Below are 19625 nucleotides of genomic sequence, written 5' to 3'. Positions count from 1 at the left end.
TTTGAGCTTAAATCGTGCGTAGGTAGGAAAGGTTCGACCTATTGTATTAAGAACTGCGTCGTTTTTCGAAGATATTTAAAAATAAAATGCTTTCTTTTGTGATTCATGTGGGATATGAAGATGGCGACATGCGAAAAACGTTAGCGGGTTTGTAATTTTTTTGGCAATGATCACTACCTTCATAACCCCATGAATCACTAAAGAAAGCATGTTTTTTTTTTATATTTACATCAGTCTTTCTTTTAACAAATTGATAAATTGATTGTAAAAAGTAAGTTAAAACAACTAAATAACTGTTAATGTTTATCGGTACGTTAGCTAAAAGAAATAGCCAAATCATATCCGATGGCACGCACGTAGCATCGGAAGGGGGGGGGGGGTGTTTCTAGCAGCAACTAATTTTCTTAAATTGACATATAAAAAATTGAATTATCATGGAGTTGCCTCCTCCCCCTTCCGATGCTTAGTGCGTACCAACGCACCCCAAACTTTTTTGGGAGTATGTAAAAAATTGAAATGAAAAATAAAGAAATTTTTTAACTTGTTAATATTTAATTTAGGGCCTTCTCTACACTACACAGTGTGTTCAGGATTAAAATGATGCTGGGAATCAATGACTGACTAAACTGCCTATATCTGTACAGATTTAAACTCACACATATATATGAGATATAATTTTTGCAATATTTATTTCAAACATATTTTTCAATTTTGTGTAGATGTTCCAACAGAACAGGCAAATGCGAGAATAATTTATTTAAGTTTGAATACTAGTACTGTAAAAGTCCAATCCCAAACTGACACTTCGTACGAGTTAACTTCCCTCCGCGTCTCCATTTCGAACTTCCGGTCTTATTTTTTCGAGAACCGCTGAGCCGCTGAGGTAGCGGTTGAATTAATTAACGAGAAAAATGGATCCACAGACGTTTCTTGATATCGCCACGAAGGTGACGAAGTTAAAGATGTATCCGTATTTCGACATTGCCCACTACACTTTAATGTGTGTCGCTGCAAGGGATGATGTACCAGCGAACTCCTCTGGTAAGGTCACCCAGCACTGCCATATATGGCTATTTACTGCCCGGGCTTCGTTTACAATTACAGTAGCGAGGCATTATGTCATTTGGATTGTTTTAATGACAAGTAATTTAATGGAGTTTTTAATCCAGTATGTAAAAGTAGATCAAATGTGTTATTTTCTTCTCTATGCATGTCCCTAATTTTCTCTTGCACTGTGTCCTGACATTTTATATCTTTATCTTGTGATTGACTCAAGCTTCGAAAAGGTTAAGAATTGCCTATGTGATACTATGGGGAATTCCGTCAATATCCTGACCAGATGTGATTCTATTATTATGTTTATACCATGTGTTTTATATTAGTACTGATTATTGCGTGGCTGGGGAATTCTAGAGATTTACACACAGTAAAAGTGTTAGGATTAGATAATTTCTGGTGAAAAAAAGAGAGAAAACATATGCTTATTCCATAGGCCTATGGGTTCTTCTATCATTCCAAAGATACAGAATGTTTGCACTAGCTAATTTGAGTATATTCAAATCTAATTAATTAATTCTGAAATATATCAATATTTAGAAAGAATAATCTTACCGTGACCAGGCTACGCTCAGGTCACAGTAAGAATTCGTCCCATATACTTGCAAATTGCAATGTAGCAGCTGCGAATCAGATCAGCTTCGCATCGATTTTAAGTCTGTTAAAAATAATCTGCATGGAAAAGATACATTTTTATACTTTACAAACCTTTTTGGATATGCATATGTAGTTTAGTCCACAAAATATCCATTCAATGAGTCGTACCAAGGCATTTTGTTAAAATACACGTTTGAATTTGCCTGCCATTTTGTCGGAAATCGCACTTGGAATGTCTCGGGTTTTTTCATTAACATGGCGACCATAAACAGCGAATTTTCAAACGTGATGTTAAAAGTGGCAGTGATTTCGTTGCAAAAACAGTAAATGTGGTAACATGGGATTATAAAAGAGCAACATTGTAGATATTTGAGACCAATCATGTGAGAATTTAGGGAGATACAGAGCGATCTAATTTTTTTATTTGCTACGAAGTCAGTATATGGGACGAATTCTATCGTTAAACCGGGTCCGTAGGACATCTGTCATTTTAACGATAGAGCATTCTATCTAATCAATATTATGCTACAGTACATGTAAATGTAGGAAAGGGGAGGAAATGTCATTCAGCATTGAAGATGGTTTATATGAGTGAATGATTTCATTAGAAGGGGTTGAATGTTAAGATAGAAGAAATTCAATCTTCCTGTTAGTTCCTTAGGGTGAAATGTTGATATTTATCATGACTTTTAACAAAGAAATTACCAGTCAAGCAGTCAGGAGCGTTTGTATGGGTAAAAGTCATTTAGGCATAGAGTATGTTTAAATGCTATAGCAGTAGTCCCTATGGGTATTAAAACATTTCATTCTGAAACGCAATATTAAGCATTTTTAGTGAAATTTATACTAAGCAGCAGCAATTGATAACTGTAGCTTAAAACGGTATTTAATGTCTTGAATTCATACAGTACATGTATGTGATACATACCATTTTATTATAATGGTATGTAAATTATAAAATTAATTTAATAGTGTTTCTACAAAAACCGACTGAAATTTAATATTTATGTGTTATAATTTATGACACTTTAAAATAATTTCACATTCAATGATCTTCTGTGCTCTACACAGTTAAGGTGGCTCACTACACCTTGAAATATTTTCTCAAATCAGCAGAAAATTACTTGATTGTGATTGATATCATAATGGATAAGAAGTATTTAAGTCAAATAGGCAACAAATGTGCAAATTTGGATGAAAAATTACATTTTCAAAAATTTAGATCAGTAAACATGAACAAAACCTCCAGGCGGATTCGAACTCATGATCTGCGGTTCAGAAGCCCAATACTTTAACCACTGACCTACGACGATATACAACCTTTTCGAAGGATATAAACAGTTTAACAAAACATTTAAATCGCCATCTTGTGACGTAGTGTCTTAAAAAGTATAAGTCCAGGTGTAGTGAGGTACCTTAAATGCTGCTTTGACAATAGCCACTGTAACTTTCACAAGTGTGTTTTATCACTTATTACTGCTTGCTATTTTCATCAAAATTTTATAAATTGATACGTTTCTTTGTGTGGTTATAGGAGGAACAGTGTTCTCCAGGAAGCACCCTCTCTCCTGTTGGGTGTCATCCATGCTGCTTTGTTTCGCCGGAAGTTTAATAGCCAACTTTTTACTGGGGGAGCCGATTCTTACCCCATTCAAAGACCACAAAGCACTGCTGACCGCCTCTGTTGTATGGTGAGTTTGGTATACAGCTTTTCACTAACAAATTCTTATTTACAACAAATAGTATTTGATTATTCTATCAGCCACATATATCCAGTTCCTGAGTTACTTACTCCTGGTGTGTTTATTGATGGAATCCTTTCCATTCTAGGTCTTTTTAAAAATGTTGTATAATAAGGGTAGAAAGTCTTATGTGACAAAAACTTCGACTTCTCTGGCAGGAGGTGATGAGTTCTAATGTAGGTGGTCACTGTTTCCAATGCCAAAAATCATTGATCATTTCCAATTTTAAAACTATGAATTTCAGATAAAAGACTTATTCTTTTAAAGTTGATCCAAATATTTTAATTAGTTGAATGCAAGTTTGATATGAGCAAAATTTTGCTTATGCTTAAAATCCTGAAAGGACTATGTGCGGTATTATGCATTTTTTGCCCCCAAAATTTAAGTTTTATTACAAGCTTTAAAAATAAGATGGAAGATAGTTAAAATCGTATTGAAAATAAGGGTGTAAAAGGTTATCACCAAAGTGACGTCATAATGTAGAAATGACGTCATGAAGATTGCCTTATTTTGATAAATTGATGTTTTGTAGCAAAATGTGGGTGTTTTCCGCTGGTTTTTCGACTAGGAAACATCGAGCGCAGGCTTGCTCAAGTACCATTTTTTAGTATAACGTGCATAATTATCTGAAGAAAAACATATGTTAAAATCGTACTTGAGCAGACCTGCGCTCTATATTTCCGAATGCAGAATATAAAGCAAAAATGAGCATATTTTCGCTTGTTTGCACATTTGCGAGAATTATGTCATTTGGATGACGTCATAGATAAACAGCGAATGCGCAATGACGACTAAAATCAAGATTAAAAGGATAGGCGCCCACTGTACAATGATTTATGAAGATTTGATTTCTATACGATTCAATTTAAAAATTGGTTAAAATTGGGGGCAGATATTTGACCAAACCGCACATAGTCCTTTTACCAGTTATTAACACCTTTTTTTGTTTTTGCAGGTACTTGGTGTTTTATTCTCCTTTTGATATTGTGTATAAGATGGTGAAGTTTTTACCTTGTAAACTGGCCATTGCGGGTCTGAAGGAAGTTCAGCGGGCACACAAAGTGTACCATGGGGTGGTGTACACAGCCAAGATCTACCCCAACTCAGTTTTAATTATCCTATTCATCGGAACAATCAAAGGTAAGATTTTACGGTAGCCAAAGTAAAAGTGAAGATCTCTCATATTGTAATAAATAGTTTAGATGTCACTAAAACATATCATTTTCAACCAAGGTGTGTTTTACTGTATGCTAGATTGAAGACTCTCTTAACTTGCTGTCTTTGAAATAATTACAACTATGATATTGACTGATGATGAATGATTTCAAAATTTGATATTTGATCTGAACAGGAGCTGGAAGTGGTTTAATGAAGACGTTTGAGCGCTTGGTGCGTGGTTTGTGGATTCCCGGAACCAACGAAGTCTTGCAACCCTCTTTGTAAGTCTTTTTTATCATCAATCAAAAATGTCTGCTGTTCTAAGGGTCAACTTTAGTGCACACTACACTGGGCTTAATTCAATTATACTGTGGTATGTGAGTATTGAGTTGATGTTACTTTTGTTTTCAGTGTCACTAAGGCCTGTTTCCTAGCCTCGCTGGTGTTCCTGATGGAGAAGATGAACTACATCACAGCCCCCCATGCCCTGGTCTACTTCGGTGTGGTCATTTTCTTTGTGTACTTCAAACTCTCTGCCCTTCTGCTTGGTATCCACGACCCCTTCGCTCCATTTGAGAACTTGTTCTGTGCAGTATTTATGGGAGGAATGTGGGACGCCATGCGGCGAGCAGTCGCCGCAGAGCCCAAGAAGGAAGAGAAAGACGCCGACATTCCAGCAGCAAAATCTCGAGAGGACAAAAAGAATGACTGAAGGATTGGCCGAGGCAGAAGGACGAGAACCCCGTGTTGTGAAGTAGAGGAAACATTTCTCCCCTTTCCGAGATCTCCTTTGCTTTTGACTGTATGTCTGTATTTATCCAAGAGTTTATGTACAGTGTAGGTGTAGGACTTTATCAACTGTCACAGGAGTAGGACTTTATCAACTGTCACAGGAGTTGTCCATGGACACATACAGAGAGGATGGTGCCAGGTGGGGACAATAGGTGGGGCTGGGATTGTGTACCACCTGGCACTATGACTCACTTAGGCAGTAGGCAGTTACGAAGACCGGGTGTATTGTTTAGATGTGGGACTACTTTGACACATTCAGTGACTTTAGAATCAGTGGCCATTTATATTTAAAATTTATGGACTAGCACTCCTATATAAATTTTTGCTTGACAAACAAATAAAAGGGGAATTAGTGTAATTAATCTAAATCTGTTAAACTTGCAAGCAAAGAAAATTTCTTCTTTATGAAAATTTGTATACATGTAATAACATATCTTACTATAACAACTTCATATATAGATGCTACATTGTATCATGTATGCACATGCTACCCTAGTAATTAATATCAGTATTAATATTGCTAATGCTGGTACATGTAGTTGTACAACATTTAGAAAAGATCATGTACTATTAAAGTATTTCATATAAATCTGAATCACATTGTACCAGGTGCTGTGGAATCATTTAAAATTTGTGAGGCCTAAATTTCCTGGATTTAGAGGATTACCTCCATCTACCTGGTTATTTATGAATTCATGCTAAGAAAAAGGAAAAAAAATAGTTTTATAATTTATTTTCAGAAGATGTAAATTAATTGGGGGGGGGGGGGGGGTTGTTATGTGAGGATACCCATAAGTTCCATGAAAATGGAGCTATCTTGAATTCAATCAACTCCAGAGTGTTAGATAGGGTCATTGTACATCAGTCTTTTCAGTAGTAAGACTAGTCTGTAGTAATAATGAATATATGTATCAGTAGAAATATCACTAGTGTTCATTGTTTGGAAAAAAAATGTTGCCATCCAATGAGGAAGTAAGACATAGCCACTGATGAAAAGATCTTGTGTTTTCGTTCGTTCCTGTGTGCTAGCGTCACTGTCAATAGATCTGTTGGTTTTTTACAACTGAACAGGAAGCGTGAAGTATAGCGTTATTTATTGATTCTACTTGTGTGTTGTTTGGATGTCAAACTGAGCATTATTTATTTATGTACCGGTCTACATTTACTGACTCGCATACTCTTTTAATAGCAAAACTATTTTTATACATACCTTCTCTACGAATTGTTCTCTTTACGACTCTGTTGTATGCCTGTATCAATTTTTATGCTAGTCTTTGTAAAGTAGTGCAATATACTCTACACATATTCATTGAATGAAATTTTTATGAATTTTACAGGAACAACATTTTTCTCTCTCTTTACATAGACATTGAACTGTTGAATGCATCGTCACCCTTTGTATGACAGATTAAATTTGTGTCATTTTTTTTTCATTGTGTCTGAATTCGTGTGCTCAATACCGAATCTGGATAGTTTATCAGTTTTGAATAAATTTCTTTTGGATGTACAATATTGTTGTTTGTTAATAGGAAACTGACTCATGGTAATGCAGGCGGTGAAATTATTAGTACCAGTAAGACAAAAAACAATTAAAAAGAGTAACAATTTATTTTTGTACCCTGTCAGAAGCCCACTGCCTCATTCTGATATAATTTATGGGGATTCTCTTGGTCTCTCTCGCATCCTCTGAGCCCCGGAAGCTGTCTGTGTGGGTGTTTGTACATGTAACACCTGGGTTATCTTTGGGACCACCCCCGTCACTGGTGTCATCAATTTCTTCACATTTTCCAGTCACTTTCACATGAACACTGTTTTCATTCATTGTGTTTGATGGATCACAATTGTCTGTAGAATCCTGTAAATCACTCCCTTCCTCTGGGTTGTGGGGTGAGGCACATATTGCAGTAAGTCTGGCTGGGGTATCGGTGACCTCGGTCAATGTACAGCGGGACCTCTCGGCCTCCTGTTCCCCCAGCATTGTGTGATGCTGGTCCAGAAGCGACTTGGCCCACAGTAGATCCTCTTTCCATAGCTCCTCGTCCACAGGGTAAAGATGAACAGCACGAGAGAAGCTTTTCACAGCCTACAAAACAAAGTACCGGTACAGGGAATACTGTAGATACATGTATGTGTGTTCACACACTCCATATAAGACTAAAAAATAGATGTATCCATTGTCAAATTGCTCTCTGAGGTTGATAAAGGTAAAACTTTCAACTCCCTCTAAAACCCCTGGCCTCTAAAAAATTTGATGCCTCCCATCCTTTAAAGATCATACATGACTTTTTCATACCTACCATAGCAACATCGCCCAGTCCCAGCTGAGCTCGGCCCAGGGTCTGGTGACCTACCCACCACAGTGGGTTGACCTCTGTACACTTAGCTGCTGCTTGAACTGCAGGGTACACCTCATTCAGGAGCAGGTAACTCTGTAACAAGTCATGTATTACAAGTTAAATTGAATTACTATATGAAATATCCAATAAGTCTCATTTTTTGTTAATCTGCTTTGCTTTGCATACCTGGGCTCTCATTTCGTGCAGGGTCTCATCCTCTGGGGTCAGGGCTAGAGCTTCTTCCCACTTAGATATGGCTTCCCAATATCTAATATACAATTTAATTTTGGGGAAAAATCAAAATGATAGTTTACTTGATTTCTTTAAATATAAGTATATTACAATAATCTCACAATAATCATAGCTTTGCTTTTGATATCCATCTTATTAAAAATCTGTTTCCCTGTAAAATTAACGGTATTGGTACACAGATAATTATTTTTGCACTGATTTAGATAGGGAGAGACTATGTTTTTCATACTATTACTTATTAGGTTTGTTACACTGACTGATTACAGAAATAAATTGGGTTAATCAATCTCATAGATGGCTCGGCGAGTCCAAGAGAAAACAAAAGCCTATTGGAAGTCTACCAATGTAATTAATTTTAATTATCCTACCTCTCAGACTCTGCCAGCACACCCCCCTCCCGCTTTAGTCGCTCACTCTTGGCCCGACCATCCTCCAAACAAATCAATTTCCTCTTTGGAGCCAAGGTCAGCCAATCCACCTCCTCCAGGTTGTCATGGTTATCCTTGCTGTTCTTTTCGAAGTTCTTTGACAATGTCTTTGACACCTTACCTCCAAGTTTTCTCTTCCATCCAAATGAGGTCATGCTTTCATTGTTAGCTCGTAGTGTCCGTATGTTAATTAAACAAACAAAATTAATATCCCTACCTAAAAGGTGATTTGATCAATACGTTACAAATGTGTGCATGATAATCTACAAACATCAATTTCTACAACTTCTTACTTTCACTTCTATCTACTTTCATTTTCGTATTTGATGAAAATCGATACAAAAATTAATTCAAACGATATGACAAAACTTGGCCTCAAATAAATAAATCCAAAAACGTTTTATCACTTTTTAAAATTAGTCCGACGATACAAAATACTTAAAAGACAAACGACACGAATATTTTTTTGTACAATTTGACGAAATTGTTCATCCGGAAATGACGTCATTTTGAAAACATTTTGAATTTGAGAGAAGTGATAGTCAAGTCAAACAAGTGTCATTAGCATTGATGCAGAACTGCTGTTTAGTTTGAATGCAGAACGCGTAACAGGTAATTTTCTGTTTTCTGAAATTATATTTTTGACTCTTAGAATAATGTTTGTGGTATGATTTTATTTTATTGAATTTGTACATTATTTCCACAAGAAACGACATCGATTGGTCATGGAGAGACTACAGTGTACCCTCACAGTTGAGGAATTGTCGAAAACTGGAGATGTTCAGAAATCTAGTGTTCACAAAAATATCTATATCTCCGTGGGGCGCAATGAATTCCGAGATGTTGTGCTGAAGGTTGAACTTCAGAAAAAAGCAATGAACTTTGCACTAAGGGATTTAACAATCCATAAAAAGTTTGCTAAAGACGGAAAGTCTACTATTAAAATTCCTGATAGAAATATGAATCTTTTGATAAGCAATTCTCCTCCAGACAAGCTGATTTACTTCTTAAAGCTGTTGAGCACTAAGTTTGAATGTGGACGTCTGAAAGGTTTTATATCTGAGAGAAAGAAACTGCTATCAGATGTACCAAAATCATTTGAAGAAATCAGTCCTCTAACTATCAAAGATCTCAAAACCGTCCACGAGGCAAGGGCCAAGGAATTAGAATCAAAACCTGACATGTTTACACCAAAGGGAAAAGGGACTGGAAAGAGAAAACGAGATGATGATGACAAGGAGAATCGTCCCGTCCAGCGAAGTAAGCTGATGTGTAGTAGTCTGAATCCATCATCCATCGCTCTGCCTGTCAAACTTAGCAAGGAACAGAGTACAATTCTAGATGCTGTTCTTAAAGGGAAGAATGTGTTTTTCACAGGAAGTGCAGGAACAGGGAAATCCTTTTTGATGAGGAGAATTATAGGTACAAACAGACTGAGACATTTGTTTTCATTAGATCTATCAAATGGAATTACTAATCCATCTAAAATCTTCTATGATTGATTCTACATTCTCTATTTTTGATAGGTTCCCTCCCACCCCAGCACACATATGCCACTGCCAGCACAGGAGTGGCAGCATGCCACATTGGAGGAACCACATTGCACGCCTTTGCGGGTATGATGAATGAAATGCAATTGTATTTCTTATGAAGCAGTAACTGTAAGAGTGATTAAAATTTCTTTTTTGCTAGTTTTCTAGACCTTCAGTTATCCCTTTGTAGGTATTGGTTCTGGTTCTGCCCCATTGGAGCAGTGTGTACAACTGGCCTCAAGGCCTCAGATAGCTCAGCAGTGGAGGAAATGTCACCATCTTGTCATCGATGAGATCTCAATGGTCAGTGGAGCTTTCTTTGACAAACTGGAGACCGTGGCAAGGTAAACATGCTAGAGTTAACTTTTTTTAAATTAATTTTAACACTGCAATTTAATTGAAAGCTAAAGTGGTCTCAGGTATTTGAATTTTGATGAATTGATATACAGACAGTTGAACTTTGATATCTCATAGTCATACATTGATATGATGATCTATCATGGAATTGATATGTCGAAGTGAAATTGAAGTCCAAACATCTGTTCTCTTGTGGACCAAACTATACACTGACTTTATTTAATTCTTGGTCCCATCTTATTTGAGATAACAATTTTGACTCTAGAGGTTAAGAGAATACTGGTACCTTTAATACCATATGCGTATATACCGGTACACCTCAGTGTATTTATATACCAGTACAGTGGTAAAGATAACATCTATTGGTCTAAATATGGATAAACACTGTGGGTTTTTGAAGTCTCTGTCTAATTATGTTATAATGTGTTATAAGTATAGCCATACAGTGATTTGTATACCATTCTACCACAGGGTTGTGAGGAAGAACGACAACCCGTTTGGAGGAATCCAGCTGATCATCTGTGGAGACTTTCTACAGCTTCCCCCAGTTACCAAGGGAACAGACAAGAAAACATTCTGCTTTCAGGTATGGTATCATTATATCCATCTCTCATTATCAAACTGTTCCTAGGCATACAATCTCTATGGAAATTAATTAAAGTTTATACCGTACATTTTCGTGTCAGACTGATTCAATTTCTTATAAGAAATTTTCAAAAAAACACTGTGCTCTAAATGAGAGTTTTTAAGAATATTTCTCACTGCGAAACTGCATATTTTTTTAGATTTTAGTTCATTATTTTTATGAATCTCTATGTGTAGGCAAAGTCCTGGTCAAGATGTGTACAAGTCAATATGGAGCTAAAGGAAGTGCGTCGTCAGAACGATTTGTCATTTATCAACATTTTACAGAACATTCGTCTTGGAAAGTAAGAGATATAATATTGGTTGTTTTTTTTACACCAGTGATATTATTTAAGTTAAAGCAGAAAGTTTTGAGTTTTTTATATCTCAATATGAAGTTTGTAAGGGATAATTATAGGTTGTTCTGGGTTATTTTGAAATAAACATGTAATAAGGTCAGATGTCCTAGACTCCTAGTTGCCATTTACATGTATTTGAATTTACTATAGATGCAGTGAAGAAACCCATCAGATTCTGAGACAGACAGTACACCATGAAATCCAGAAGAATGGTATCCTAGCAACCAGACTGTGTACTCATAAAGAGGATGTAAATAAGATCAACCAGTATCATCTAGGAAAACTGCAAGGTACAGTACAAGTCAAAAACTACAGACTGTACAGTAGTAATTTACATATACAAGGGAAGTTACTTCTTTTATGCAATAAATCAGTATGAATTTCAAATTCATAAAAGCATTTTAAATCTCTGCTGTCTAAAATCCTTAGATTTACTTTAAACAAATACGTATCTGATTATGTATTGTAGTATCAAGATAGTACTATTCACACAAAACTATCGGTATTTCTTTAAAAGAAAAGAAGTTGATATGTATTTGTGATGAAATCTCTCTCAGTAGCAAAATACATAGAAAAGTACTTACCTTAAAAAATATATCATACAAATTTGTTTTTATAATTTATTTATGATATAGTCAGATATACACACTTGGACAGTTTGTGTGCATTCACAGTTGTAAAGAATGTTACTGAATCAGGGTACATTCCTTGTTTTCACTGAAATGAGTTAACTTAGTACCATATACTGTAAACGTGGTTAAAATGACGAGTTCAAAATTTGACGATTTTTTAGTAAGAGACAATTGGCGAGTTTTAATTTTGACGAATTTTTGAATAAGAGTAAGACTAGTGTTATCTATCTTTGATTTCTTATAATGCCAGGGTTAAAGTTATCTTTCTTTGATTAAATTGTATTCTAAGGCTAGAGTACTGCTAGACCAAACAGTTAATAAGAAATACAAAGAACGTCTCAAAACCAAATTTCAAAACTGGTACTCTGAGAAAGTTCCCCAGAAAGTAGAAAATCAAAAGCCGGGGGAAAACAGCGGCTTAGTTGACATAGACGTGAGAACGTCGACAATTAAACCGCTTCATGCAAAATGGGTGCAGAAAGTTGATGATGTTATCAGCAAGGATTGCGACTTTCTTGCGAACTCTTTTACAAGCGTTGGTATTAATAAAATTTAACTTTGATTGAAAAAAAAGTCTGTACAGATTTGATGGAATAAAATTGTTCTTTGTATTTTGTTTTTATTCACTATACGATATTGCCTGAGGTAACAAAGTAGGTCAAACACGGCATGATAATTACGCACGCAAAGTTATTATAGAATGTTGTGACGATTGAGTGATAATTGCATTTAAAACATGCTTGTTTAGATTTTACAGGTTTTACAATGCTAATTACGTGTTTTTATAGCTATTTACATAAATGAATCATTAACTTTGATCTAGTCCTAACGGGATAATGCCGATAAAAAACTCTGGTATTAATACGCTATATATATGATGTGAAGTTTGGCGAGTGGAAATTTTAACGAGAAAATAAAAATCGCCGCTATAGTCAAAATTAACACATCGTCAAAATGTCCACGTTTACAGTATTTGTATGTACACACTTGTAGGAGAGGAGAGGACATTTGTGGCAGTTGATGGAGAAGAAGCTTACAAGGATCAACTGGAAGTTCTCTCCCCTGTTCCTAAGAAAGTTGTCCTTAAAGTAGGAGCTCAGGTAAAACTTCATCTGTTATGTTACCTTTGTACATGTAAGTGAATTCAGTAGCGCTATTTCTCCATAAAAGAACAGTTTGAATGGCGACCGACTGAGACTTATGAAGGAAGTATTTGGCTGCCCTTTTTTATCTCAGTCTGTTTTTCCTTGTAGGTAATGTTGGCCAAGAATTTAGATGTCCAGAGAGGTCTAGTGAATGGAGCCCGTGGGGTGGTGGTGGGATTCGACAAGAAGAATCAAGGTACAGTGTACGAGACTCAAAGAATGGCTGCTATATTGTATGTTAATACTCAGGGTATTGGGTACGAGGGGTGGTAGAAGTGTAAAGTACTAGACTGCTATCAACTTGTGGTTCACTTCAATTTGGTTACAAACAGCATTTTTGATATAATATCCTCCATGACTTTATTGGTAATGTATATATTATTTTGAATAAAATGAAGAGGATTATTAAGATAAATATGTTAATCATTTACTGTAAATATCTATTAAATAAGAACTGATAATCAGAAGTTCTGATAAAGTCTTGCCATTTTTCATATAATAATTTGTGTAGTGGAACAAACACAAGTAGATTCCTCTTTTAGACTACCCTCTGGTGAAGTTTGTGAGTGGGGAGGAGGAGGTCATCCGCCCTGTCCGGTGGACGTTCAAGGTGTCGGGGGCAGTCTTCATCAACAGGAAACAGGTCCCACTCAAACTGGCCTGGGCAATATCCATCCACAAATCTCAGGTAATGTCAACACAACAATTACATGTACATGTTCCATTGCTCTTCAGCATGCACTGATGTTGCCTTACTGATATGTATTCTAAATGTACAAAAATGTATGTTTGACTCTTAAAGAAGTATTTTTATCTTGTCTGCATGTACCTTTGAAGATAAATCAGCAAATTAACCATATATATCAAAAGTTTACAAGTTCTAAAACCTTGTAGAGGGAAATACAAGTGGTTTTTCACTATACACTCCGCATACAGTCAATACTTTTGTTTTGTATTACTAGGGGATGACGCTGGACTGTGTGGAGATGTCCCTGTCGCGGGTGTTCGAGGCAGGTCAGACATATGTCGCCCTCTCCCGTGCCAAGAGTCTTGAGGGACTCCGTATTCTGGACTTTGACCGCTCCTGTGTGCTCGCTAATCCGGACGTCCTAAGATTCTACCATAAATTAGAACTAACACGGAAAATGATGCAGACATCTTTAGATGGATCCTGGTAGGTCTGAAGAAAAACACTTCTATCATTGTGATTCTTTAGAAAAGTGAGGTAACTTTCCCCAGCAGTGATATGTAACCACGGGTAGAATGTCTGTCGTTTACTGTGATATTATTGATGTCTGGTATTTGAATCCTTGGTACAGGTAACCATGATCTCACGAATAAAGTGTGCAACTGTGTGAATGTGAGTTTGATTATTTAATTGTGCCATTTATATTTGACATTTTGAGAGAGTTTTTGAAAGCTCTTTTGTATTCAGATAAACTCTTACAGAAAAAATTGTGACAACTTTGTAATGTTATTGCCTGAAAATGACAATGAATACATTTTATTTGTTTTCGCAAAATTGTGATGACATTGTGTATTTTAAATAATTTTTTTTTACCATCAAAAATATGAAACATCATGAGCAATAAAATTTCTATTAGAGTTCTTGTTTTTATGCTCAGTGAAGGATGACATTTATGTTAATTGATGATGGCAATGAAAACACAAAGAAAGGTCGACGTTTTTAGCGGTGACCAGACTGTCTGCACTGTCGGCTGACAAAGACTGACACTGTCCTGATTGACAGGTTGAGATTCTAGCTGTCTGGGTGACCAGGTTCCTGTGTGAAGTGAACCTGGTCTTCCTCACCCTCCAGTAGGTGGGTGTGGTCCCCACTCTCCTCTCTCAGCTGTTCCATTTCTACCGGAAGTGACACATTGGCGTCACGGAGACGCTTGAAGCAACGTTTATAGAAAGGCTTGCAGCAGAACTCCTTCATTGCGCGTCGTACTTCAGCGAAGAACATGAAAAAGAACCCGGTGTTGATGAATCCTTGCAGATTGTCACAAATCACCTTGAACATGAGGAGAATTTTCATTATTTTAAATACCTGCTACACCAACATTTCATCTTCAAGGAGAAAACTCGCGAAGATTTTTAATAATTTACCAATTGAAAAAGAGACTTTCAAATAACCCCCCCCCCCCCCAAAAAAAAAATACTTATTTTTACCATAGACATGAATAACAATCATTATTTGTGTCTCTGTTTTTACAAATATTTTTTTTTTTTTTTTTAATTTTTCACTCTTTCCATTTATATTAATTTCTTGGTCTTTCTTTTCTCTGTTATTTTTTTATTTTTTTTTAATCGTTCTGTAAGAAACTTTTCCTCCTCACCTCTATTGCTACCATTACGTCAACATCCGGGCGATAGTAGGAGATCAGAAAATGCCATGCACCCCAGATGTTTAGCAGGACAAAGACGACCAGCAGATGGCGCAATTTACGGTTGGGGTTTACAGAGGGCTTCTCGTGCTCTTCCCCTTCCTGTCGCCTTTCAGGCTGCTTCGTTTTTGGCTGAAAGATATGTAAAATGTAGACTTAATTTCCTCCCGTAATTAATTAATCAAACAAAATAACCATGTCCTCAGAGCAATTCTATACACAAGTTCAGTTTTTTCTTAATGAGGAATTTATTATCGCCTTTTTCGAACACTGCAACTGCAATGCCGCACTCCTGAAGTTTTTTTAAGGGGGGGGGGGGGACAGAACGGTGTTGATATCAAAAGTTATGGACCATGGTATTGTTCTTGGGTAATGAATCAAGATCGCGATACAATAATGATATTGTTGTTCAAAGCAGTGTGGAAAAAGTAACATGGAACGAATCTTACAATGTATACTCTCTAGTAGTGTAATCTTACAATGTATACTCTCTAGTACTGTAATCTTACAATGTATACTCTCTAGTACTGTAATCTTACAATGTATACTCTCTAGTACTGTAATCTTACAATGTATACTCTCTACTAGTCTCTAGTACTGTAGGTTTTCGCTACTTGCCTTTTTAAGCGCTTGATACTGTAAAAAAAGATATGAAATGGAACACAAAATGATGGCCGCCATGCGCCATCCCATTCCCGCCAAAATTGCGAATGTGTTGTAGTCTGCAATCTGACGGTCCACGAAACACCAAGGTGGGCGCACGTGTCCGGGTCGTTTGCCGATGTCTGACCCCAGGACGTCCAGTGCTACCAGCGTCAGCATGATGGCCACTACAAATCAGGAAATAGGGTCTGTGACCATTGTATAATATGTACTGAACCCTTATACGTCATGTACATGTAGGCTTTATATTGAAACAAGATCTGGTACCCTCGTATTTAACGAAACTAAAAACGGAAACAAACATATGCACCGAGGCCAAATTTGACGGAAACATCGGTATACTAGTACCATTATGTGTAACGAAACCAGAATTGCAAACAGCTGTATTTTATAGGATGCTAAGTTGCGAATTTTCTTCCAACAGAGGCAATGTTTGCTAGTAATTCAATAAAATAACTGTTCTTTGCCAGTTCAATTTGTTATAGTTAAACTACCGTAATTGAATAAAAATGTAAAAATATCTTTCAAAATTTGGATTAGCCAAAAAATTAACCATCCATATGAGTTACTATGTTTGTTGAATTGCATACATTATTATTATACTTTCATGTTAAATACTGAAATCTGATTGGTTTAGACGCAGTTGGTAATCCGTTCTATTACCCTCAGCGTTAGTAACACACTTGGCAACGGGTAACACAACGAATTGTTACATGCGCGTAAATTATGCGCGTACGGTTCGCCGTAGAATTCACTTCATTTCTATATAACAGCAGTTAAATTTTCTTCAAAAATAAGACATTCGGTATAATAAAATAAATAGTGCCTGTTTGGGAGGGTAACTGTTGAAATTGACACCCCTCGAATACAATTGTCAACATCCGCTTCGCGTCGGTTGACAGTGGTTTTCTCGGGGTGCTAATTTCAACAGTTACCCTCCCAAACAGGCACTATTTATATAATGGAATTCAACAGCATGTCATATATGAAGAAAGACATCGTAGACTTACCCGGAAACCCCCAACAGATGCAGTGAGCGGGCCATAGGATCAAAGAGGAAGTGAAATTCAACGTTTTCTTCCAGGCCTCCAGACACAAGAAGAGGGCCAACGTGACTGTCCACAGATACCCACTGATCCGGAATAAGACTGTCAGGGCGGCGGCCGACTCACAGGCCGGATGAGAGCGCCACGACACCACAGGGTAGCCCACTTTGACGATAACTGACACTACAGTTCCAATGCTGGCTCCAGCGTTAGCAATCACAATGAACAGAACGATATAACGCGCTTTGTTTCTGATGGCGGGAATACAGCAGACGACAAAGAACAGCGTCACACACGCAAGCAGTGAAGCTAATGACGTCAGAAGTCCCAAACCGAGGTATAATCTGTCCACGGAATTCATCTCCATGAGGGCCGTGAGATTCACCCCGTACATTGTCATTGGTGTTATATTTCTTGCACTGGGAATTATGATCACGTTTAATCGTGTACCTTTACATGTAGAATAAGAAGATGGCGGTTTGGTGCATCGGTCAACGATCACTGAACGATAAAGAGTGATAACGGGCTGGGTACCACAGCTTTATCATATACCGATCAGTATTTGTTAGTGACTGATACACGTGACTTAAAACTGTGAAATCATATTGCATTTGTTTATCTTTAGATTGTATGTTTAAATAATCATGTTGATTATTGTGCAATTATACGTTGTAGGTCACCCAAGTGACCAATGGTTATCCATGTCCGATTTCCCTAAAAATTTGGAAACATTAAGCTTTACCGCATTAACTACAAAGCTAATTTTGACCAGGTTTAGCGTGTTGCATTAAAGGGGCATGGCCACGATTTTGGTCAAAAATTATTTTCCCGATTTTATTGTTTACAATGCTTCAGTAAGGCATTTTTAATAGGCAACCAAAATTTAAGTGTCATTCGTCGAGTTAAAAGCGAGTTACATAGCTTACAATTCTTTGCTATGTAAACAAATTGTTTGTTTACATTTTGAACGCTGAAGTGAAGACCGAAAAAGAATGTGGTAAACGTTAAGATCTGTTTATTAATGCTTAAAATTAATAAGAAGATGGGAAAATCAGCTTGAAAAAGAACTTTTACCGGCATATTAAACTAATGTAAACAAAAACAGGGCACGAGCCTTGTTTACATGACAAAGAATTGTGAGCCCTGTATCTTGCTTATAACTTCATTACTGACTCTCCAATTTCATACGGTCATTGGAAATGCTACCCTAAAGCATTGCAATTAATAAAAACAGAAAAATAGAATTTGACCAAAATCGTGACCATGTCCTTTTAAAGCAGAAGCAAAAATTAATACAAGTATTGTGAAATTTAATTTATTAGTCACCCCTCCTGATGATCCGCAAGCATGGGAGTTGAACTGATGATCTTTCACCATATTCCTGGGAATTTAAGAGGAATATCGCATGATTACAATAAAGAAAGCCTCTACCAAAAACCTGTCGGTCGATAATTCTAGTATTATTTAGAGGTCTTGTAGATCAAAGTGTGAAAAAGCCTGGCAATGATTACTAGTATCTAAAAAAAGCAGGCAAGCAGAGTATATGGTTATATGAACAAGGAAGCTGCTATCCAAATATTAGGTAACACTTTCCTATACGTTGGCTTTCTGGGTAAGATGATCCTTTGTTCTGGTTTCTGGGTAAGATGACCCTTTAAGGTTGGGTTTCTGGGTAAGACAGTTCTTTGGTGTGGGTTTCTGGGTAACGAGGTACTTTGGTGTGGGTTTCTGGGTAAGATGGTCTTTTTGTGTGGGTCTTTGGGTAAGATGGTCCTTTGGTTTGGGTTTCTGGGTAAAAGGGTCCTTTGGTGTTGGTTTCTGGGTAAGATAGTCTATTGGTTGGGTGTCTGGGTAAGAAAGTCGTTTGGTGTGGGTTTCTGGGTAACATGCATATGGTCCTTAGGTGTGGGTTTTTGGGTAACATGGACCTTTAGTGTGGGTTTCTGGGTAACATGGTCATTTGGAGTGGGGTTCTTGGTAACCTGGCCCTTTAGTGTGGGGTTTTTGGTAGCATGGAACTTTTAGTGTTAGTTTCTTGGTAAAATAGTCCGTTGGCGTATGTATCTAGTTAACATAGAGTGTTGGTATGGGTAACATTGTCTTTTAGTGTGGGTTTCTGAGTAACATGGACCTTTGGTGTGGGTTTTTGAAGCGGTAGTAGACACATGTAGTGACTTATCAAGTCCGGGGCATATAACATATCCCAAAAGGTACCTCGATAAACCAAAACAAATATTTCTAAGACACTACGTTACGAGATAGCTCAGTGGTTTCAGTATCGGGCTTGTAACCGCAGATTATGAGTTCGAATCCGCCTCAGGATTTTATTCATATATTTACTGAAATAAATGTTTGAAAATCAATTTTTTTAATCCAATGTTGCATTTTTTGGCCTATTTGACTTGTGTACGTCTTGTGCATCATGTTGTCTATCATAGTCGAGTAATCTACTGGTGATTTTAGAAACTATTTCAAGGTTTAGTGAACTATTTAGTACCTTAAGGAATGATCACGGA

The 19625-nt window shown here is 36.8% G+C and overlaps 4 protein-coding genes across 4 annotated transcripts; 2 read left to right on the top strand and 2 right to left on the bottom strand.

The window, feature by feature from the left end:
• The first annotated feature begins 846 nt into the window (after window positions 1–846).
• LOC105326147 (trimeric intracellular cation channel type 1B.1) lies at window positions 847–6855 on the top strand. The gene is made up of 5 exons (XM_011426010.4): window positions 847–1041; window positions 3188–3344; window positions 4351–4535; window positions 4747–4834; window positions 4965–6855. Exons 1-5 carry the CDS (start codon window positions 912–914, stop codon window positions 5263–5265), a joined length of 861 nt encoding a protein of 286 aa, XP_011424312.2. The 5' UTR covers window positions 847–911; the 3' UTR covers window positions 5266–6855.
• Window positions 6856–6934: 79 nt separating this feature from the next.
• Window positions 6935–8674, bottom strand: LOC105326146 (tetratricopeptide repeat protein 33). Its single transcript, XM_011426009.4, has 4 exons — window positions 8302–8674; window positions 7868–7949; window positions 7643–7774; window positions 6935–7428 (listed from the first exon to the last, which is right to left on the bottom strand). The coding sequence occupies exons 1-4, from the start codon at window positions 8514–8516 to the stop codon at window positions 6952–6954; spliced, it is 906 nt and encodes a 301-aa protein (XP_011424311.3). The 5' UTR covers window positions 8517–8674; the 3' UTR covers window positions 6935–6951.
• A 165-nt stretch (window positions 8675–8839) lies between these two features.
• Window positions 8840–14618, top strand: LOC105326149 (ATP-dependent DNA helicase PIF1). Its single transcript, XM_034458610.2, has 11 exons — window positions 8840–8973; window positions 9069–9783; window positions 9888–9977; window positions 10084–10237; window positions 10722–10836; window positions 11073–11179; window positions 11384–11523; window positions 12859–12965; window positions 13119–13206; window positions 13553–13698; window positions 13973–14618. The coding sequence occupies exons 2-11, from the start codon at window positions 9087–9089 to the stop codon at window positions 14186–14188; spliced, it is 1860 nt and encodes a 619-aa protein (XP_034314501.2). The 5' UTR covers window positions 8840–8973; window positions 9069–9086; the 3' UTR covers window positions 14189–14618.
• LOC117684852 (G-protein coupled receptor 157) lies at window positions 14595–17759 on the bottom strand. Its single transcript, XM_034458611.2, has 4 exons — window positions 17074–17759; window positions 16019–16230; window positions 15353–15532; window positions 14595–15027 (listed from the first exon to the last, which is right to left on the bottom strand). Exons 1-4 carry the CDS (start codon window positions 17507–17509, stop codon window positions 14770–14772), a joined length of 1086 nt encoding a protein of 361 aa, XP_034314502.2. The 5' UTR covers window positions 17510–17759; the 3' UTR covers window positions 14595–14769.
• Window positions 17760–19625: the final 1866 nt, after the last annotated feature.

The sequence above is a fragment of the Magallana gigas genome, chromosome 7 (assembly GCF_963853765.1).
Source record: "Magallana gigas chromosome 7, xbMagGiga1.1, whole genome shotgun sequence".
Taxonomy (NCBI): domain Eukaryota; kingdom Metazoa; phylum Mollusca; class Bivalvia; order Ostreida; family Ostreidae; genus Magallana; species Magallana gigas.
This window is presented reverse-complemented; position numbering and strand designations above follow the sequence as displayed.